This window comes from Drosophila willistoni (assembly GCF_018902025.1).
Source record: "Drosophila willistoni isolate 14030-0811.24 chromosome 2L unlocalized genomic scaffold, UCI_dwil_1.1 Seg168, whole genome shotgun sequence".
Classification (NCBI taxonomy): Eukaryota; Metazoa; Arthropoda; class Insecta; order Diptera; family Drosophilidae; genus Drosophila; species Drosophila willistoni.
In genome coordinates, this window is record NW_025814047.1 from 8,139,333 (window position 1) to 8,162,558 (window position 23,226).

Sequence of the window (23,226 nt, forward strand, 5' to 3'; positions counted from 1 at the left end):
TATACGCAAATCACGTAGAAATCAGGGAGAGACAGACCGAAAGAGACATGACGCTCTGTCGCTTGGCATGGGCATGTCACCTGTTGACATCGTCGCTCTTCATCTTCATCTCTTTGGCGGTATGGTTCCGATCTGATGTATGTGTGTTTTGGTCTTCAGTTACTCATCGCGCCCGCTCGTTATTTTATTGCGAGAAGTACCGCGAAGCTTATCTAAGTGCGCCCATCGGTAATGGAGACGAAGCCAAAAGTGTGAGGCGAGAACTATAAAAGAGCTGACATCTGCTTGGCCAGGCATCAGTCGCCAAATTCACCAGTTACCAAATAGAACCAGCACCCATCCAGGGAAAAAAGGATAAACTCAACAAAATGTACAAGTTCGTTTGCCTCGTCTCCTCAGCCCTGCTGCTTGTCAGCTGTGCCCTGGCCCGGCCGCAGGATCAGCGGGCAGCAGCTCCAACTACAACCACAACACCGGCTTCAATTATCAAACAGGAAAATGTGAACAATGCCGATGGAACATTCAATAGCAGGTAAGCTAGACGGGGAACCCCGGAATGACCAATTTATTCATCCGTCCTCGGTCGTCCGTTTCTCCAGCTACGAAACCTCGAATGGCATTCGAGTTGAAAATATTGGAACATTGAAGAAGATCACCATACCGAGGAGTGAAGATGCCAATGGACAGGTCATTGAAGAACACGAAGCGGTAATTTTGGTCCAGACTGGCTCCTACAGCTACAATGATCCCGATGGAAACGTGATAAGTGTACAATACGTTGCCGATGAGAATGGCTTCCAGCCTCAAGGTGATCACTTGCCAGTGGCTCCTCAATAGAACAACTCCCCCAAGCTACCTACACTTACCTACCTAAATTGAAACTCAGCTACTACTCATCTTTCGCTTCAAAAAAGTATTACGCACTGCCTGGAATGCCAAAAACAAGAAACCAACGCGAGAAAACATCATTTTAATTTCCATAAATCTGTAGGTTTAAGTAAATTTATCAAATTACACCTATTGCACACCCGATGAGCAAACGAAATCGAAAATAAATAAATATTAAACGCAACTACACCTTCTGATGCAATTTCCCAGCCTCGCGTGGCCTATAATATTACCAATGACAAAAGTGATGCCCTTCACGCCAGTGAGCTCATAATCTCATATGCGTAACCACATCGCAATGGCATTGTGTGGATACCGATCTGTGGTCATTGAAGTGCACTCGGAGTGTGAATCAACTTCTCTTTGCTTGACTTAACCACAAACATTTCCATTCAACTGTTTGCTCAATCTAAGATTTACCCACATGTAAATGGGCCAATCGATTACTCTCACAATTAAACGGCCATTAGACAAAAAAGCTTTTCAGCCATCGCCAGTGGAATCGTTTTGGATTATGTACTTACCTAATTAGTCGACCCTAAGAGTTGGAGACATGTTGTTATTTAGCTTACGCTTCATCGTTTTGGCCAGCATCTGGCAGCTGCACTTAACGGCACAACTAATACCTGTAAGACGATCAAGCAAAGCTGTAATCCGAGCGTTACTTTAAACAAAACACCTTTCAGCACATGGGATATTTTATAGAGATTCATCAAATGGATTGTGAGTCCAATCAAAGTTATATAAACAACTTTGTTTGCAAAGTTTCGGTTCCACGAAATCGAAGTCTTGATGCCTCACTCCGAATTGTGCAAAAGCTAAACGTCTTAACTGGATCCCTTAAGGTGTCTATTCCCAATTCGAAAAAGGTCTTTACAAAAATCTTTGACTTGACCTTCGACTTGTGCAAGACCCTGCGAGAACGCAAGCGAAAGGCATTGCTAGATCTGTTGGTAAAAAGCTTAAATCGTGGCTCAAATGCCATAATAAGATGTCCTTTTGGCAACGTATGTATGAATCCATCGAAAACTTCATTTTGTTTATCCCATTGTCCCATCGCTCTCATTGCAGGGTAATTATTTTTCCAAAAACATTACAGCTGGCGACTCGTTGCCTCCACTGTTAACTGAAACCGATTTCTTAGTTCATTTTGATGTGTTTATACCGAAACTGGCTCATGTGGCAAATGTGACAGTTTTGGGCCGATTGTTTGATATCTCAAAGGAGCAGGCCAGAAAGAAGAAGTTTCTGTAGAAACTAATTTCTTAATGCATTCCCTACATTTCGTGTTGTTTAAATTTATTCAAAATATAAATATATGAGTTCAAGATGGCTATAACTAATCAGCGAAGTCTCTAGATCTTTTTAACTCCGGGGCAAAACTTTACGGCTGTATTGTGTTCATTTTTTTTTAAATAATTAATTTATTAGAATTACAGATGGCGAAATGAAGTAGGTAAGTCGTCTCACCGACTTGGGTATACCATGCACCAAGTGAACAAATATTTCAAATTTCGAAAACCAAATGTATGTAAGTTTGTAAAATTTCGTTTGGAGGGCAAATCCTGGCAAGAAATCGGACGATTGGCAATATCAAAGTCCCGATGTGGACGTCCTTCCTTGCTGACAGACATGGAGAAGAAGCGAGTTGTTCAGCTGGTGGCTTCAAATCCAAGGATTTCTGTCCACCAAGGAAGTCTTGAAGTTGCGGAACGCTTCAACAAAACAGTGTCCGATAAAACTGTTCGCCGCATTTGGAAGGAGGCGGAGAATAATGGAAGAGATGCCCATAGGAAGCCCCATATTTCAAAGGCAAACAAAATAAAGCGTATGGACTTTGCCCATCAGCACACGTCCAAGCCGAATAGCTTCTGCAACAAAGTCATATTTTCGGATGAGAGCAAGTTTTGTATATTTGGCATTAAGGGGAAGAAATTGATATGGAGAAAAAGATGAGCAGCCTTCGAAAAAGAAAATTTGGTTCCAACAGTGAAACATGGAGAAGGAGCAGTAATATTTTAGCGGTGTATGGCGGCTAGTGGTGTTGGAAACTTAACATTTATTGAGTCTACCATGGATCACAAAGACTACAAAGGCCCTTTTTTAGCAGAATTTGAAGCAGAGTGCCGAAAAATTATAGATTGCAGATGATTTTTACTTTCAGCAAGATAATGATCCGAAGCACACAGCTCATAACGTGAAGCTATGGCTCCTCTACAACGTCAAAAAACAGTTGCCTACGCCATATCAATCACCCGACTTGAATCCAGGAGAGCAGGATGTGGCATCAAACTATTACCTCAAAAACAATGCTAAAGGAGGTTATTATAGAGGAATGGAGCAAAATAACCACAGACGATAACGGCAAGCTTGTAGTTTCGATGCCTAGACGTCTGGCGGAGATGCTAAAGCAAAAAGGCTATCCAACCAGATATTAATACAAAATATTATATATTTTTTGGTCCTTTTTTATGTACGCAGACTTTTGGAAAGTCTTTTTTTGTTATGTTTTTTTTCTAATGGTTATATTATGCTTTAGTTTTTTGTTTTGATGAATGAAATGATATAAAATGATATTAATAATAAAAAAAAAATATATTTGTTAAAAAATAATTCCACTAGCCTAGGGCCAACTCCGCCCTTACGGACCACCTAGTAAAACACTCTTATACCGATATTATTTGGTAGGTTGGTAGATATTAATAGGGCTAATTAGTATGCTGAAATTGGGTTTGATCGAGGATCTGGATCGGGATTGAGACGGGGATTCAATTTTTTTTTAGATTATGAAAGCGAAAGTGGGTGACATTTTGGACAGAAAACTAAATCCCACTCCACCATGGTCAAGCAGTTTGTAATGGCAAAAACTGGAAAAATGGTTGGTTGCTCGCACCTAGAAACAAACTATCATTACACAACAAAGTGTCAATTTAAAAAGCCATACTAAGCCCCATATGGAAATATGCAGTCCAAATTTATGGAATTGCAGCTACAACAAATTTAAAGAAGATTAATGTGATACAATCAAGTATTAGTAGTATATCCAACGTACCTTGGTATATTCGAAACAAGGATATCAAAAGGGATCTGAACTTCCCTATGAAGCAATATGCAGCAAACTATCTGCAACGCCTCGGTGGTCACCCAAATATTCTAGCCAGACTCTGTCTTACTGACAGACCAAGGAAGAGAAGACTGAAGCGATACCACCCAAAATGTCCCTAATAGGTCCACGAGTAATCAAATCAACCGTCTTGTAAATTTGGTAATGTAATATTATTTCAACGTATGAAAATATCTACTGTGATCTATTATTGTTTCCCTTTAATGAAAAGCTAGGTTAAGTTGTTAGTTAAGTTGTAACTAATGAGTGCGCCGAATTTGATATCGATAATCAAAAATTGCGACAGGCAATCGGTTTTTCAAAATTATGGAGGAGGTGAAAGTGGACGTGGCAAAATCTATTAATTATAATCGGCCCGCATAGTAAACGAGTCGAATTTGGTGACTAACTTTGTTGGCTTTCGAGATAATCATTTTTATTTACTTTGCATGTGCAAACGTGGGCCAGCATACATATATATATACCAAAGTTAGTGTTAATGTTTTTAATGTTCTTAAGAAAATCAGTTTTATGTAAATTCTGGGTGCGTAAGGAGTTGTGGCCAAAATTGAAATGAACTCTATATATTTACATACTACACGAGTCTACATACCAAATTTATTTGCAAAGTAAATAAAACTGGACCCTATTTCGGGTCCTGCGAATCGAACTGCATCATTAGATTTTTAAGTTATCACGATGGTTTCATACAAAATTTTTTGCGGTAGTTTTTCATCAAAGTTGCCATTTGCATATATGTATATTCATTTTTTCACAAACTTTCTTCAGCAAAGTTTCTTTATTTTTTATACCATGCACACATAGGGTGTCGCCAAAATGTATGTAACAGGCAGAACGAAGCGTTTCCGGCCCCATAAAGTGTATATATTCTTGACCAGGATCGACAACCGAGTCGATCTAGCCATGTCCGTCTGTCCGTCCGTTTGTCCGTCTGTATGAACAAAATTGTTCCAACATTTTGCCACGCCCACTTCCGCCCCAGAATTTACATAAAACTGTTTTTCTTAAAAAGTATGAAAGCTACCGACTTTAAATTTGGTATGTAAACTAGCCTAATAGAAGCGCAGATATTGACTATTTAAAAATTTTGCCACGCCCGTTTCCGCCCCCGCAAATTAAACAAAACTGATTTTCTCGTAAACTTACAAAGCTAAAGTCACCAAATTTAGTATGTATGCTGGCTTAGTATGCGCGCAGACTATATATATTTTAATATGTTGCCACGCTCACTTCGGCCTCCATAATTTAGAAAAAACCGATTGGCTCTTGCAATTTTTTGACCATCGCAATCAAATTTGGCAGACTAATTAATCTTGTCTATTTCTACCAAACTACCAACTTTTATTGAAATCGGACTAGAAACATGCAAAATATGCGTATGAACGTACTTTGCTACTCGATCCATAAGGGCAGAATTGGCCGTTGGCTAGTGGCGGCGCTAGAGTGCTCGTGTTTTTGTTTCACCTGGTGTATGGTATACCCAAGTCGGCGAGTCGACTAACTTACTTAATTTTTTTCCGTCATGACAGTTAAGCTTTCATTTCATAATTTTATTTTTTTGTATCACAAATGTATTACCATATATAATTATATATTTTCTACTTAATCGCGACATCTATGAACACAATTCGAATTGTATCAACCAGAAATAATAGTGCAGTTGATAACACTTGCTCCTTGTAAATTCGACACTTACAGAATCTATCCATAATACATCGAAGCAAAAAAGTCACAGCTTAGACTGAAAGCGAGTAGCCTACATTGGGTCATCAATATAAATATAAAGTCCTCCTATACAACTCCGTACTGAAACCCATCTGGACTTACGGAGCCGTACTATGGGGAAATGCAAGTACCAGCAATGTCGATATTATACAAAGAGTCGAAGATTTTAAGATCAATCACGGGGGACCCGTGGTACATACGGAACGACAACATTCAAAATGATCTAAATATACCTAGCGTAAAATCTGAAATAGGTAGTCAACAACTAAAGTTGTCTGCGAAACTGGATGCACACCCAAATGTTCTTGCCAATTCCCTTACGCGAACTAATAATAGAACTCGTCTTAAAAGAAATGACAGACCAACCCAATAACAAGTGATTAGGGCCGCCTGCAATATCCCCAGGATTTATCTTAAGTACTAGACTAATTGTAAGAAAAATATCTCAAACTTGTTGTTAGGCTCTAATTTAAGAGTAGATTCAACAAATATATATTAAACGTCAAAGAAAAAAAAAGGTCAACTTCACGATTTGGACAAATGTTTTTTATATTGTCTTCCAAAGAGGGATCCAATTTTTCTTTACTTACGACGGCCCATTTATCAGTATTAAGACCTTTGCTCTGCTTTTCAAGCAGCTCGATCATTTTTATTAAAAAATGGACCAAATTTTTGTAAAGCAGAAATCATCCGGATCTGGATGGATCTTGGCCGACTATTCCATAACGACTTTAATGACCTAGTGACACGAAAGAAATCATTTATAAATGCCTATTATACCATCGATAGTCTGCCACCAGACATTTCATTAGGGTAGTAATTCGAGAACTGTTTTTTTGGCATGTGGCAAAGTGTGTTCAAAACTAAAATCCCAAGTTGCAAAGAGGATGGCGATGTGGTTCCCTCTCCAAACATGGAGCATGGCCAAGGTAATTGTTCCAGGTCTTTGGAGGATTGGTGAACTAATAACAAAATAAATCTGATTTAATGGAACATTTGAAACTGATCCACCCGTTTGTCGCAATTGTAAAAATATACCGCAACACTGCACAAATTTGTTCAACAAAATACACACTATTGCCAAGCATCGCCCAGGAAACAAGGATGTGAGAAAACAGTATCCCCTTTGATCATGATCGCCCATAAATTAAATGTTGTTGTGAAACTCGTTATGCCAGACAAAACTGTAAAGCAAATATGAGTCAGCGTTGAACGCAGTTTTACTCGGACTTTAGAACCAAATTAAAAGAATTAATCTGAAAATCTTCAACAATTATTTGAATTCGAGTGACAAATTTGTGGTGTTTTTAGATTATTCACGTATGCACACTTTGCTGATCAAATAATAAGTGAAATATTTATTGAAGAAAAAAATTACATGTCATTTTGACCCAGCAGGTGTTGAGAACACCAAAAGATGAAAGCTCTTCAAACCGATCGGCCAGGCGGACAAATTGCAAACGTGCGGCTCCTCGAATTTTTACGACTGGTCACACTTTCATGTCTTTGTGATTAAAGAAAAACCCAGAACATTGTTGTATGGGAGATATTTGGATTCCAATCAGAAGTGGGTCAAATGGGGATGTCCATATTACACTCGGCCTCCACTCCAAACACGCCCACACCTGGAAATCAGAAGACAAGGATGAATCCGGGACTCCTGTTTGACGAAATCTCTTTTCTTTCTCCGCCTGCCGTACGCAAAGCCTGGCGAACCTGAAAGCAGCACATGGTACCTAGAAATGTTAGCTGAATGTTAATTAACAGCCAATGTAAATGGATGCCGATACCTAACTATCGCATACATGTCGACATAATTTCGCGCGTTTTGAAACGACATATCTCCGCGCAGATCGCCGTTAAAAATGCCACATATCTCCGCCAGAAAAATGTACTGGGCGGAAATACATATGTCGTCGGAGATATGTCGCTATGCCGTAGATACAACACTTAACATAACTCGATAAAAACGATAACAATTCAATACAACGATAAACTCTGAAAAACATATGAAAATTAACTCGCTCTAAACATAAAATATTGAAATTGCACAAGCAAACCTCAATACACAAATGAATGCCCAATAACACCCTAAAACTTATTCTAACAACAAAGAATGAAAATTCATTCTAATTGAAAATCCAGCAAAGGTAAACGCGGACGACCACGTCGTACAGTAAGTTTAGTCATAGACCCCCGGAAGAGACAAGCTTCTCAGGATGACACGGATGACACTTGTCCTCCAACCAAGCGTTGTAAATATACTGAGCAATCATGCCAAACAATCGAGAGTTCCTTCAATGGTAAGCAAGGGCAAGAGGATAATAATTTTAATGGGAACTAATTTTGTTTTTCATCCTTGCAGGCAAAAATAATAAATATAAACCACGGAGTTTATATCAAAACTTGCTTAAGTTATTGTGTTCTATTGCTACGCTGAGGCTGTGGCCGAGAGCCGCTTTCACTTCTGGAACGGAGTCTGTGACTACCTCAGCTACATCAGCCGAAACAAGCTCATTTTGTTCAAAGAGCTCTTCCGGGTTCTCGTTGATCCATACCTTTGGCGGTATTACTGCAGTTGATGGATTAATCAAAGATTAATTAATCACAATCAAAACAGCATCCACCAAGGGAACAAGATCGTTTTCTCCAATCTGCGAATGAAAGGCATTTGTAAAAATTTTGCATACCTACCTTGTGGACACCGACTCACCTGTTCGACGTTGTCATCAGCAGGGCATTGTACCATTATCTGAGATGGAGCAACCTCCTCGTTAGGGTTAGCCTCGCGACCGGTATCCTCTTGCTTAATAGTCATTATGTCTCTTTTGTGGTGTTAAGAACGATGCCACACACACTCAGCCGTTGTGGTCCTTAAACAAAATGGAGTATTGCCGAGTTGGATAACTTGCAAACAAGTCTCGACTTTTGGCCACGCAACTCTAACTGAAATTTTGCTCGTTAAGCCATTTTGGAATAGGTATTCCGCATGGCTGTCTACGCTGCGGACGAAGCTTCAAGTCGGCAAAGAAAGTGCAGGAGCCCTATTAAGAGTACTACGACGTGACAAGGACTGTACACATGTGCGCGAAGTGTATGGTCTACTGAGCGGCACTTTCATAAGCATTCGCCGTACCCAAACCGCCCACTGTTGTCCCTTATCCGGCAAAAAACGGGCAGCGATCGCTGGGGATTTATTAAAATAAAATTTATTTTGAAATTTTGTGTTTTCATCGGAACACTTTAAAATCGACGTCGAGTCTGCTTTCACTTTATCTGTTGATAGGAGCAAAAAGAAGAAACTCCCAACTCAATGTATAAAGGGGCACAACTATTATTTAAAGCGATTGAAAATTGAAAGACATGTGTTCCATTGTGTGACGCGAAAAAGAATGACAATCAACGCGACTCAATCTTTCTGACCATGACAAAGTAACATACAGTGGTTCTGTCGGCAAGAGACAATCACTTAACGTATGCTTGCAACAAGTGCGAGTGAAAGGAACATAGTATACTGAGTGTCCTATTGAGTGCGAGTGAGACGGTGATGTGATTGCTCTTGTCAGCAAGCAAACGTGCACTTCGGGAAGCTTCGGTTTCTCACTTTTATTTTCGTTTACCGTTGCATGAGCGTGTCTGCCTCTCGCTCTCTTTATGAGCATGGAATGAAAAAATACAGAACATACGATACACACGGTGACTCTAAAAGAGCGGTCGTCACCCATACAGTCACAAATAAGGCTTTTGCATACATGTGTATGCAGCAACACACACGAAGTGTGCGGTCTGCTGCTCTGTTCATTTCGACCAATGACGTATAAGGGAGCAAGCAGCGCTGCCAGCAGAACCGATTTATATTGTCTGTAAGTTGTGTTCTATTTATCCGATCGGATTGAAATTTTGGAATCTGATGTTTTATATCTAATACTATCACATTAGTGCGATACTCCAACTGCTTCGCCTACTTTTCGTACATAACTATATGATATAGTGTGCCGATCCTAAAGATTTTCATACTTATCTGCCCCAGGTAATAAAAAGCACAGAAAAAAATTTCACCCCGATAGCTCCTAAGATGGCTGAGTAAAACGCACCGACGGACATGGCTATATCAACTCAGCTTCTCATGCTGATCAAGAATATATATACTTTATGGGGTCGGAAACGTTCTGTGCGTTACAAACATCTGACCAATTTTATAATAACCTCTGTAAGGGTATAAAAAGATAACGCGAGTGAATTAACTGGCAAACAAAAAAAACAATAAAAGACGGATAGAGTCTATCTCTTTCAGTTTCGCTATACGGCCTTTCCCATCTCTTTTGCATGTCAATTGGATGTGTGCACGCACACATATGCAGTTTAAGTAGATAGCGTCTGTATGTGTGTCTGTTCTGTTGGTTTCGAGCAATCGTGTAGTTGGCTCATGATGAAATAACTTGCAATAAGTGCAAGTGAAAGGAACATAGTATTGAGTGCGAGTGAGATGGTGATGTGATTGTTCTTGCCAGCAAGTAAACGTGCACTGAAGTTAAGTGTAGACTTCGGAAAGCATCGGTTGGCAGCGCTGTCGGCAGCATTTAGCCGAGCCGATTTATATTGACAAACATCATTCGTAAAATTGTAATCCGCACGCGGCCGCACAACGATTTAAAACACGGGCGAGGATGGTTCAAATTGGAGGAAAAAAGGTTTCATCTTTAATTTAAAACACTTTGGCTTTTAAATAATATAAAAGCCAACTGTTTAACACCCTGTTTATGCTCTTTTTGGTGCGCTCTTCAACCTAACCATTTCTGCAAAACTTTCTAAAAATTCTTTTTAATAATGAAGTAATCCTTAAATTTAAACACAATAACACAAGAAAACACCAAGGCATGCAAGTTTATGGTGTTGGGCCTGGAAAGGTGCCAAGAATTGCAACCTTTCCCTGGCGCGTGCCCATTTTCGCCTTTTTGGGAGGAGGCTGGCTCAATAGTGTTTCCACCTCGGCCACGTCCACTTTTTTCCTCGCAACATCGAGGTGGTGTGGCGCCTAATGACCCTCTCGGCCCAGTCATAAGCACCGAGATCAAATGGTGACCCTGCTCGTGGAATCGGCGTCACGAACGCAGTCGGTGTTGTTGCTGCCGGTGCTGCTGATGTTGATGCTGCCACTGTCGAAAATGATGCAATTGCCAAGTTTTGTTTTTTAAATGCTTCTGTTTGTTTATCGCACTGCTTCTGAAACACTTGCATTTGCATTTTGAACAATTTTAATTGAGCATCTGTTTGATATTATCAAGCTTAAAAAAACCAAGAAAACAAGAAAAAGAGCTAAAAAGATAATGGATAATATGCCTACGCATGGAGGTGTTTACGGCCAAATCATTGGCTAAGGGATTCGGATGAGCTTCGAGGAGGTCTCTATTGGTTCAACTGTGTCTATTTGTTCAGCTATCGTGGGTAGGCTCAGGTCGTGGTGAAGCGCTTTGTTCTGCATGGTTTGCACCTTTTTGACAGTAGATGTAGCTGCAGAGCCCCAAATAGGAAGGGCATACATACATATGTGAATGTTGGTACCACAATCGCTGTGTAAATTTTTACTTTAGTTGCAAGGGAATGCTGAGCATTCAGTCCAGCATTTTTTTAAAGCAGTGGTCGGCACGGTCCATTCCCCGGACTAGGGCCTAGCTCTGCCGTCTCAGATACACTGTAAATCAGAGGTAGGCGCCCATAGCCCGTGCGGGCACTTTTGCTCGGCAATTGCTCGTGTGGCCGTCTGTGTGCATGCCGATGTGAGCACGAAGTACAAGTTCAAAGCGTAAAAAAACAGCTAGTGTCGCACAGACTTTTGACGAAAGCAGTACTATGTCGCTTTGTTACGCAGCTACACGCAGAAAAATTAATGCTTCACTTTCGTACATGGCAACTATAGGGTAAAAAGTATATTATAATATAAGCGAACATGCATAATGTAATATAAATGTAAGATATACATGTATATGTATAGTATGAAAAATATATACATATAATAGCCGATACAAAATATGCATTCATTTTTATGACATTAAGGTAAAAGGAATCGAAGACTCATGACTGTACTTTGTTTTTTAAGGCGATTCGGTAAAAAAATGTTGTGGGAAAATTCCGCAGTTTCACTTGCAGTTTAATTTTTTTATTCGTTTCTTCACATACGATTCGCGCAGTGTAAAGCAGCTTACGCACACAAGCAAGCGCACGCATACATTGACAGTTTGATCTGGCTCTCTTTGTGCCTACCCCTGCTGTAAATGCTCGTGTAGGTTCGGCAACGGCACTTCGGAAACAATTCGACTCGTGCTTGTCAGAAAAAAAAATGATTATCAAACAAAAAATATCAAAGAAGCTAACATCGGCTATGCCGAAGTTTATACACCCTTGCAGTCCTTGGTAATAATAATTTTACATGTTCAAAATTTGTTTTCTGCAACTCAATTCATCAATATACAAACAAAACAATTTTACTCTCTATTTTACAATTTGTTCTTCTTCTTCCCTTATTCCCAAAGCAAAGCAACGCACGCATACACATACAGCGTTCATGTAGCGTTGCGTCTGCGTGTGTTATATTTATCCGATCACATTCATATTTTGGGATCTGGGGTTTTATATCCAATATTATAACATATGTAAATTTCATAGCATACTCCGATTTTTATGAAAATGTTTCTTCTAGTCCTTCTAGAGCTGTATGATATAGTGGTCCGATCCTTATGGTCTTCATACTTTATTTTTCCCGGGTAATAAAAAACACCCAAAAAAAATTTCAGCCCGATAGCTCTTAAGACGGCTGAGTAAAACGCAGACGGACGGACAGACGGACATGGCTATATCGACTCAGCTTCTCATGCTGATCAAGAACATATATACTTTATGGGGTCGGAAACGTCTCCTTCTGTGCGTTACAAACATCTCACCAATTTTATAATACCCTTTGCAAGGGTATCATCGTGTTGCATGAATAGCCCAAAAAAAACAAAAACACACTCAAATGGACAATGCTCGAACTGATTTGAGTGAGTTGGATCGCGAGTCCGAACATGTTGGAATGAGTGAGTGCTCAGGACTCAGTCGCACAATGTTCACAGGGAATTGAATGAAATGTAATGCGTGAAAGCAAGGGGTTGGTTTCGAATGTATTCGAATGACAGCGTATGTAGTTTTTTCACTCCTTTTTCTTGAAACAATGAAATTTTGTTTCGTATTCATTTTGCTTATTTTCACTTCCATTATTCTTAAGCGATACGAACGAGATGAATGCACAAAATGTGCTACTTTGCCATGATCACACGCTCTCACTCATTTCAACTCTAATAGAGTCCATTCATTTCGTTGTATGTAAAACCGTGCAGCTCTTTAGACCAAAATTATGTCTACACATAGCGTACGCACATGAGCACGTTAGCGCCGCCACCAGCCAACGGCCAAAACAATAAAACAATGTACGATTTTTGGGAGAAGCTTGGTTCAAATAAATTCACATTTAAAACCAATAATCCTCGAAGGATTACGGTGCTTACAAAACTGATCCATAGTGGTGCTGAAACCGTTTCTTCTGGATCACGAATCGGTTCTCATCGTCTATTGCATATAGGGCGTCGTCACAGACAAGTCGCAACATTTAGCATTTAATTATGAAAATCAATGCAATTCCAAACCCGAAACAGTTTCCCCAGTGTCGGCACAGTTTAATGAATACCGGTTAATACGTGGCTTCGCAAGTTTACGAATCGAGATGAAGTATTGAACAACAAAATACTATTAAGAATTCAGTACTGGGTATCGTGTAGTTAGGGGAATAAGGAGCCTGTCAAATATACTTAAATTTTGAAAAGTTTATTTGGAATCCGGACAAAGCCCATGTTTTGTTTGACTAATTAAATTGAAATAAGTGATTATTTATATTGTTGTCTTACACCTTTCACATCTTCTATGCTGAAGCGTTGGAGTTCTTAGGAATTTTGAAGTTTTAATTTTTGGCGATGCTTATAGCCTTGCAAAAGGGTGTATTAACTTTGGTCAGAAGTGTGAGACGTATAAAACCATCTTCACCCATAAGTACCTATATACTTTCTTCATCAGCACAACGAGACGAAGAGCTATAGAGCTAAAATAGCTCCAATACAAACGGCAAATTCAGGAACAGTGACTTATCTCAATAACAACGTTAATTTCTGAGTTATTTTCATGTAATTGAATATTGATGAGTTTATTATACCTATAAACAACTGTGCCAAATATTAATTTTATACTTAATTCAAATTAGATTTCATACTAATCTGGATAAACGCCGGAGGAGGATTAACTGGGCATTTTTGGCGAATTCACCCAATCCGTTGAGTCGCTCCGCTGACCCGACCAACTTTGCCCGCTTCTGCCTTATGACGTTTATCACAGGATCATCCTCCTTGCAAAATCTTCCGTGGTTCCTCATTCCCTTTTCGCCTTTTGGCCATTCAATATTGCACTTCGTGCACGTGGGGATTGTCCGGTACACGCAATCCCTATGGTGCTCGAAAAAAACGCAAATGTGCTTTTTTCTCATTGATATCCTGTGCGGATCATCTTTCGGCTGTGGACGTATGTTCTGTTTGAATGGAACAGGTTCCAGTGGCACAGATTCCGGTGTCACAGGTTCCAGGATCAGAGGTTCCTGTGAAACCTGTACCATTCGAATCTGCGCCACTGGAATCTGTGACACTGGTTCCACCCTCGCCATCCGATTCTGTGGAATAAAAAAAATAATTTCAAAAATTTGAAAAGGGAAAAAATATCCAAATGTACTTACGTCCACAATTTTCTGGACAGCGTCTTTGGTGGCGGCAATCTGCTGCATCACAACGGTTTTGACCACATCCAGGGCACTTGACACCTGAAAAAAAAAAGGAAATCTGTTTACAATGTTTATAATGTATGCATTATAAAATACTTATATTTCGGTGGGATTCCAATGTCAGTTGGAATATTTGTTTGTTTTCTTCCATCTATTAAAAAAGATAGCATTGTATTATTACAAATAAAAATATCAAAGAAGCTAACTTCGGCTATGACGAAGTTTATATACCCTTGCAGTCCTTGGCAATAATTTTTTAACATTTTGTTTCCCTGCAAATGAATTCATCAATACACAAACAAAACAATGTTTTTTTGTTTACTACAAGTTTTTCTTCTCCTTCCATCATTCCCTAAGCAAAGCACGGTACACATACACATACAGTTCATGTGTTCTATTTATCCGATCAGATTCAAATTTTGGGATCTGAGGTTTTATATCTAATACTTCCCTCTTAAGATGGCTGAGTAAAACGCATACGCACAGACGGACGGACAGACGGACATTTCTATATCAACTCAGCTTCTCATGATGATCAAGATTTATCAACTGAAATTTTTTTGGTGGATTGTAGTTAAGCTCAAATGTAAATGGCTCTTAAGTCATCCCAAACTCACTTGAAATTGAGCAACAACATTTATGCTAGCAAAAGTAAAAAAAAAAGATTTTGACTAGTATTTTCTCGCTTTTAGTTCTTGTTGACTCGACCCACGCGCCGTGGACCCCTTGGCTTATAATAACTCCTGACCCCCTCCAAACGCCCCCGGTACCAACTTCATCCAAGTTGTGAGGAGAGTTTTATTTCCTAAGAAATATTACGAATTAAATCAACTTAAAAACTAATGGCGAATTTTACTCACGCTTTTCTCTCCACGGCTCGATATCAAGTGACCGCTTTTCTACACTAGCCCTTATAGTGTCTTCCAACACTGTGCCCTACAACACTAACAATCATATGTTCTTATAGCTAAATTATGTGTAGTCTAACACTATCAAATTACATTTCAATTTGAATTTAAATTCTAACCGCTATTTTTTGGCTTTTGTGGGTGTTTTTCTACATATGTATATGCAAAAGCGAAAGAGAATTCTCCATTTCAGATGTTGCATAAGTGAGAAATAAAAGCGAAGAGAGAAGGGAAAACTCTACCCATATCCAAAACGAATGCAAATACAAGCCAAAAACATACGCACGCACATTTTCCAAGGGGTGCAAGAAATTATAAAAATTAATAAGAGAAAAAGTCACAAAATATCTTACCTTTTTGTTGGTTTGTCAAAAGTTTAAGACGCTACAATTTGCAATTGAACAACTTGCGGTTCACTCCGCAAGTTGCAAATTGAACTTTCATACGAAATTGGAACATGGAATGAAATTCATTTACATTTTTCATTAGTATATTTCATTTGAATTCTTTATTTTTTCGAACAACAACAAGGACTCTTAAATGCTAACAGAAATACTAACTCTAAAACCCCATCTAATACTAAATTAAAATTACTTAAATTTCTAATCTTATCTAATGTAAAGTATTGCCTAACACCACTTGCAACTAGTTTCCCAAACCCTTCTAACTTATTATTAGAAATGTTGCATAGCAACATGCTCCTACTGTTGCCCAAGGATCGATTGGGCAACAATTTTCAGTGAGTCCTTCTCCAGTCGATAGTACTCCTTCAGGTCCGGTGGAAACCGAAATCCCTCTATTGCTGCGAGGTTTTCGATGTCCAGCGGCCTGAAGTATATTATAGTTTCGGCGCTCACATAGTCGTCCATAGTATGAACGGCCAACCCGTCGTTTTTTGGATGAGGTACCTGCTTCTTCCTCTCCGGGATTAATTTGAATCTGTAATTCGAAACAATGTTTATTTATTTATGTTTTTTTTTTTAATGTCTGAAGACCTACCAATGGGGGCAAAAACAATTCATCAATGCTTATATAAAAAGCCTTCTTCATAAATTCGCCAAGCGAATTGAAGTTCTCCAGGATTCGTTCCTCCACATTCTCCTTGCATTTTTCGGAATACTGCTGGAATTCTAGAAGTCCTTCCTCAATTTTAGGATAGGGAATTCTCCTCAGCACCGCAATTTCCGAAGGAGAAACATTAAATTTCAGGCTTGCCATTTTCTTTCTCGTTTACTTTTAATTTTTCTTTTGACAGTGACAAAACTTAAAAAAACCCGACTTTTATCTCCCTTTTATATGACATTCCAATTTACTCCCATCTCAATTGGAAGTTCAATTTCAATTTCTCCCATCTCAATTGGAAGTTTCAAATTCAACGTTCAATTGGAAGTTCAATTTCAATTCAATTCAATTGAGAAGAAAAGAGCAAAGTAGAATGAAATAAATATTTTGATTGCTAGATGGAGCTTTGGGCACTCCGCTCAAATTTTTAGTCCGATTTTATCCGGCTCCCTCAATTTTTATCCGCAAAGTTCTAAGGGTGCGAGTAAACAGTCCTAAGGGTGAGAGGTAATATTCCATACAGCGCCATCTCTCATCAGGTAGTATTTTCGAAAAATATTGATAGGAAGTGAGACCCTTAGGAGTTTAATCAGTAGCCGACCGATGACGCCACTGTAATTACTCACACCCTTAGAACTTTTGTACTGCGCCATCTGTTGGCTACGGAGTAAACTCCTACGCCACTTTACTGCTCTCGCCATCTGTTGGCTACTGAGTAAGTGTTAAGGGTGAGTAAGTTACTATAATATATACACTCATGAATTCGAATTTTCGGAGTTAGCGGAGTTAGGCATATTATCGCCGTTCGAACTTTGAAACATATTATTTTTAAATGCTATAATAGCTGAATTATATGCAGACCTCCATGGTAAGTACGAAATTGATTTCAAATCAAGTTCAAATCAATTGAAAATCTTATTTATGACAAACAATTATAAAATCGCAAAGTACAAATATATTTCATTGAAATACTTTCAGATACAATTATTTATTTTTGTTTTTTTGTTTTAGAATTGAAGAATGTTGTGGCGAAGTTTCGGAGAATGTGCAAATTCGCTGATTTCGAGACCAATAGAAAAATTCGATTCGAGTCCATGAATTCGAATTTTCGGAGTTAGCGGAGTTTTTTCGCCGTTCGAACTTCGAAACACATTATACTAAAATGCTATAAAAATATCTCACACTTGGATATGAAGATTCGAAGAAATTTTTGTTTTTTAATATGAAACGACTATTGGAATTTTGTAGGTGCATATTTTCCAACTCCAGATCCCTTGAAATTATAAAATTTGAACGTGATAGGGAAAAATCATTCATTTTCGAATTAGTTAGAAATACATTTCAAATTAAATTTACCAAAAATCATGTCGGCCTGTGGAAATGAATTTATAGTTTTACTGAGTTGGAGTTGAAAAATTATCTTTAAAATATAAGTCGAAAAGAATCTACTATAAATATAAGAACATTACCGCTCGCTGTGTTGAATAAAACAAAAAAAGGTGAAAGTAGTTAGCAGTGTGGTGAAAACTTTGTCGAGTAAAAGTCCTAAGGGTGCGAGTAATAGTCCTAAGGGTGCGAGCTTGTTGTTGTTTAAGTAAAAGCGCCATCTAGAGTTCGTCAATAACTCAGCTTCCACAATATAAAGTTCCACACGAACGATGAGCCCTTAGGAGTTTACTCAGTAGCCAACAGATGGTGCATCTGTAATTACTCTCACCCTTAGGACTATTAAATTTTTTTTTTGCCTTTATCCAGATGAATGATTGGTTTCTTGGCTAGATCGAGAGTTTCTTGCTTTGTTTTTCAGGCCACGAATGCAGTGCTGGGAAGTGCAACTAGATTAATGTTGCAAAATGATGAATGTTACCCGGATAGTGGCGGTAATTTTAAAAAAATCTACGTTTCTTATATGAAGGATGGGGCAACGGGATGGATCTGTTTTACCATCGTTTGGAAATATGAATTTCTTTCATTCATTTAGTTGGTCTACGTGAGGACTGGCAGACAGCGTTTACTGGCACTTCTGCAAGGCTGGTTGGGAGCGAAATGACCATATGTTGAGGGGCGAATTGGAAAAACAGCTGAGCCAGCCGTGGCTCAATAGCTGAGGCTCCCCGTTGGTTACGGTAAGATGGCGTAGGTGGTGTTAAAGGAAATGAGCAGCGAATCGATGAGGCTCACAGTATAGGCAATGTCCACTCCACCGTAGTCGGCAACATATTCCACTGATGTACCTCATGATTTTTTTTTTAAGTTTATCTGGTCAATGGACAACTAGTACAGGGAATAAAAACCAAAAATGCAAATTTTAACGAAAAATTAAAACTAATACTGCTTTGAAAATTTTTTTAAAGTTGGGAACAAAGAAATGGTAAATATTTACCGAATCAACTTAAAAATTCGATTCTGGAGAAACTCACGCAAACCAGATCTGATATCATCATCTAGTGGGGATGTAGTCGGGAAATTTCATTGTTGAAATTCAATAATCTGCGATCTTAACATGTATAAAGTTTTCGAAATTACGAATATAAATCTTCAAGTTTGGGTGTGGAGCACAATCTTCCATAATTCTTACACAAATTTTACTACATTAACTCATCCGTTTGACATGACTTTTCAATTCTTTGAAATTCAAGAGGACAAGTTTTAAAAAGGTATTTCAATTAAATATTTCAAGCTAACAGCTAATTTATGGAATTATATTGCATTCCTTGCCTTATGTGATATAAAACAGAAAAACGATGCCATATTTTTTTTGTTTTTTATAACTAATAATTTTTATTTTTAAATTAAGTCGAGTCGATGGAGAAAATAGCAAGTCCTTGAGTCCTTTAAAGGGTGCAGGTGAATCATGTTCTCGCTTTTCTTTGGTACCGCAACTCTATAATTAAGTTTACGCAATGTGCTGTGTGGTAGGGGTAGGCGTGGCCAAAAAAGTTAACATATTTTCTGCTTTCAAAAATAGTGGAATAAGTTTTCAACTTGCTAAAGCACAAATTAGACTTCATAACAAAATAAAATGAAGTAAGTCGTCTCGCCGACTTGGGTATACCATACACCAGGTGAAACAAATATTTAAAATTTCGAAAACCAAATGTATATCTACTAAATTGTTTTAACATGCCTCATAGCATTTGCTATCTCGCTCACTCTACAAACCCACAAGCACTCTAGCGCCGCCACTAGCCAACGGCCAATTCTGCCCTTATGGATCGCGTAGCAAAATACCTTCATACGTATATTTTGCATGTATCTAGTCCGATTTCAATCAAATTTGGTAGTTTGATAGAAATAGATAAGATTTACTAGTCCGCCAAATTTGATCGCGATGGTCAAAAAATTGCAAGAGTCAATCGGTTTTTTCTAAATTATGGAGGCGGAAGTGGGCGTGGCAACATATTAAAATATATGTATTCTGCGCGCATACTAAGCCAATATACATACTAAATTTGGTGACTTTAGCTTTGTTAGTTTTCGAGAAAATCTGTTTTGTTTAATTTTCGGGGGCGGAAATGGGCGTGGCAAAATTTTAAAATAGTCAATATCTGCGCGTCTATTAGGCTAGTTTACATACCAAATTTAAAGTCGGTAGCTTTTATAGTTTTTAAGAAAATCAGAGTTATGTAAATTCCGGGGGCGGAAGGGGGCGTGGCAAAAAGTTGGAACAATTATTTTCTGCGCGCTAACTAAACAAGTATATAACCCAAATTTGATGTCTCTATCTGCCATACTTTTTAAGAAAAACAGTTTTATGTAAATTCCGGGGGCGGAAGGGGGCGTGGCAAAAATTTGAAACAAACTCGATAAGCGTACATACTACACGAGACTGCATACCAAATTTGGTGGCTCTAGCTCTTATAGTCTCCGAGATCTAGGTGTTCATACGGACAGACGGACATGGCTAGATCGACTCGGTTTTTGATCCTGATCAAGAATATATATACTTTGTGGGGTCGGAGATGCTTCCTTCTGCCTGTTACATACATTTTAGCGACTTTAATATACCATTTCACCCTATGGGTGTATGGTATAAAAATGTCAATTGTATTTAGAGTACTATCGACCCTTTAGGGCCTCCTGTTTTTATCTGTTGAGAAAAAAGCCAGATATTTGGTATGTTTAGGTCCTGTGGTTGAAACTCGACTTATCGAATATCTTATCGGTTGTGCAAGCTTGCGTTCAAGGAATACAAAATAAAATGCCGAATTGTGAATTCTGCGAATATTGGTCAAAAAGACGCTATAATGTCGAACGGCACACTGCAATGAAACACCCAGCTAGAGGCAGACCCATTGTAATACAGCCAGAGCCGGAGCCTATGGGCCAGTCCATGGAATCAGACAGCAGTGGGTCGGAAGATGACTTCCACACCCTGGAGGAGCAGCAAAAAAAAAAAGCTTTGAGGGACAACGGGCTGTTGTGGCAGTCGGAAGAGGTTACCAAAAGGGTCTTTTTTAGCCGATTGGGACCCATGACCGATCCTGAGGGACTTCTTCAGGAGTTTCCGATTTGCCTTTACACGTAAGTATTGCGTGCAAGCCACAATTGGAATTTGCAATTGTGTATAAGTTTCGATTTATTTTCAGAATAAGCAGGGGCGGCTTTGATCTGGCAACTTGTTGGGAGTTGATCGGGAAAGTGGCCAAAGTCCCATATGCAGAGGATGTTTTGAAAAAAATATATGGAAAATGTCTTCTCGAATTCGAGAGAAAAGAAGAAGAGAGGCAGTTGGAGTTGGAGGCACAGGCTGGCCACCGCCAGATCGTTTGTCAATCAGCAACAACACAGCAAAACATAGGAAATTTACTTATTGCTCCAAATAGAACCCAGACCCGGAATATCTAGTTGTTGCCTAAGTTATCCTGTAAAGTGTAGTCTACCCGTATCCTATACTAAATATTGTTTTGAATATTAAATATTATATAGTTACAACATATGTATGTTGGCACCTATTTTTAATATTTCTAATTATAATTTAGAATAAGTATGTTCAGCATCTATCATGGATAAATGTATCATGTAAAATAAAACTACTCCCTTGGTTGGCTGGTGGCGATGCTAGCGTGCTCATGTGCGTACGCTAAGTGTAGACATAATTTTGGTCTAAAGAGCTGTACGGTTTTACATACAACGAAATGAATGGACTCTATTGGAGTTGAAATGAGTGAGTGCGTGTGATCATGGCGAAAACGAATCAAACCAAACACACATTTTGTGCATTCATTTCGTTAAGAATAATGCAAATAAAAAAAAAAGCAAAATGAATACGAAACGAAATTTCATTGCTTCAAGAAAAAGAAGTGAAAAAACTACTCTGTCACTCGAATGCATTCGAAACCAACCCCTTGCTTTCACGCATTACATTTCATTCAATTCCCTGTGAACATTGTGCGACTGAGTCCTTTACTAGAGCACTCACTCATTCCAACATGTTCGGACTCGCGCTCCAACTCACTCAAATCAGTTCCAGCATTGTCCATTTGAGTGTGTTTTTGTTTTTTTGGCTATTCATGCAACACGATGATACCCTTGCAGAGGGTATTATAAAATTGGTCAGATGTTGGTAACGCACAGAAGGAGACGTTTCCAACCATAAAGTATATATATTCTTGATCAGCATGGGAAACGGAGTCGATATAGTAGTATGTCCTTTTTTCGTATGCGTTTTACTCAGCCATCTTAAAAGCTATCGGGCTGAAATTTTTTTTTTGTTGGGCTTTTTAATATCTGGGGCAGATAAATATGCAAATCTTTGGGATCGGACCACCATATCATATAGTTATATACGAAAAGTAGGTGAAGCAGTTGGAATATCGCACTAATGTGATAGTATTAGATAGAAAACATCAGATTCCAAAAGTTACAGTCAATATAAATCGGTTCTGCTCAAGCGCTGCCGGCAGCGCTGCTTGCTGCCTTATACGTCATTGGTCGAAATGAACAGAGCAGCAGACCGCACACACACACAGAGACGCATCGCTATAAACTCTACGTGTATGCGTGCCGTGGTTCGCTTAGGGAATGAGGAAAGAAGAAGACAAAATTGTAGAAGAGTAATAATTTGAATGTTTTGTTTGTGTATAAAAGAATTGAGTTGAAAAAAAAGAATTTTGAACACGTAAAAATATTATTGCCAAGGAATGCAAGGGTATATAAAGTTCGGCATATCCGAACATAGCTTCTTTGACATTTTTAATATTATTTTAAAATTTTAAACTTACAGATTTTGGATTTTAAGTAATATGGATAAGTTTCAAAGGACTCCCCAAGTACCCGGCATTTCAAATAAATCAAGCCCTGAAGTCTATATCCCTAAAGATATTTAATCATTAATAACAACCGGTTTATTTTTTAAATAACTTTTATTGACTTTAAAAGAAATATTCATCACAAACCGCCATTGAATTTTTGCGAAGTTTGATTCAAAATTTTCTAAAATGGTGGCCGAATTCATATATTCTGACACCCAAGTCTTAAAATAAATTATTGAAATAAATAATAAAAATGATGTTAAACATTAAATCCACTTCCATCAATATAAAAAAATAATAGTCAAGAAAAAAATCATTCAACATGTCAAAAATACACTTTAAAAAATGTTTGTTGACAAAAACCAAAAATGTATTTTTTATTATTGGAAATTTGTTTTTTTTTAGTGTAAA

At 38.4% G+C, this 23,226-nt stretch overlaps 3 protein-coding genes across 3 annotated transcripts; 2 read left to right on the plus strand and 1 right to left on the minus strand.

Moving 5' to 3' along the window:
* The first annotated feature begins 279 nt into the window (after nucleotides 1–279).
* Nucleotides 280–1,060, plus strand: LOC6652132 (endocuticle structural glycoprotein SgAbd-4). Its single transcript, XM_002074807.3, has 2 exons — nucleotides 280–532; nucleotides 600–1,060. The coding sequence occupies exons 1-2, from the start codon at nucleotides 369–371 to the stop codon at nucleotides 835–837; spliced, it is 402 nt and encodes a 133-aa protein (XP_002074843.1). The 5' UTR covers nucleotides 280–368; the 3' UTR covers nucleotides 838–1,060.
* Nucleotides 1,061–1,441: 381 nt separating this feature from the next.
* Nucleotides 1,442–2,142, plus strand: LOC6652131. The gene is made up of 3 exons (XM_002074806.2): nucleotides 1,442–1,516; nucleotides 1,575–1,895; nucleotides 1,960–2,142. The coding sequence occupies exons 1-3, from the start codon at nucleotides 1,442–1,444 to the stop codon at nucleotides 2,140–2,142; spliced, it is 579 nt and encodes a 192-aa protein (XP_002074842.2).
* An 11,840-nt stretch (nucleotides 2,143–13,982) lies between these two features.
* On the minus strand, nucleotides 13,983–14,639 carry LOC124459934. Its single transcript, XM_047009790.1, has 2 exons — nucleotides 14,547–14,639; nucleotides 13,983–14,483 (listed from the first exon to the last, which is right to left on the minus strand). The coding sequence occupies exons 1-2, from the start codon at nucleotides 14,592–14,594 to the stop codon at nucleotides 14,028–14,030; spliced, it is 504 nt and encodes a 167-aa protein (XP_046865746.1). The 5' UTR covers nucleotides 14,595–14,639; the 3' UTR covers nucleotides 13,983–14,027.
* Nucleotides 14,640–23,226: the final 8,587 nt, after the last annotated feature.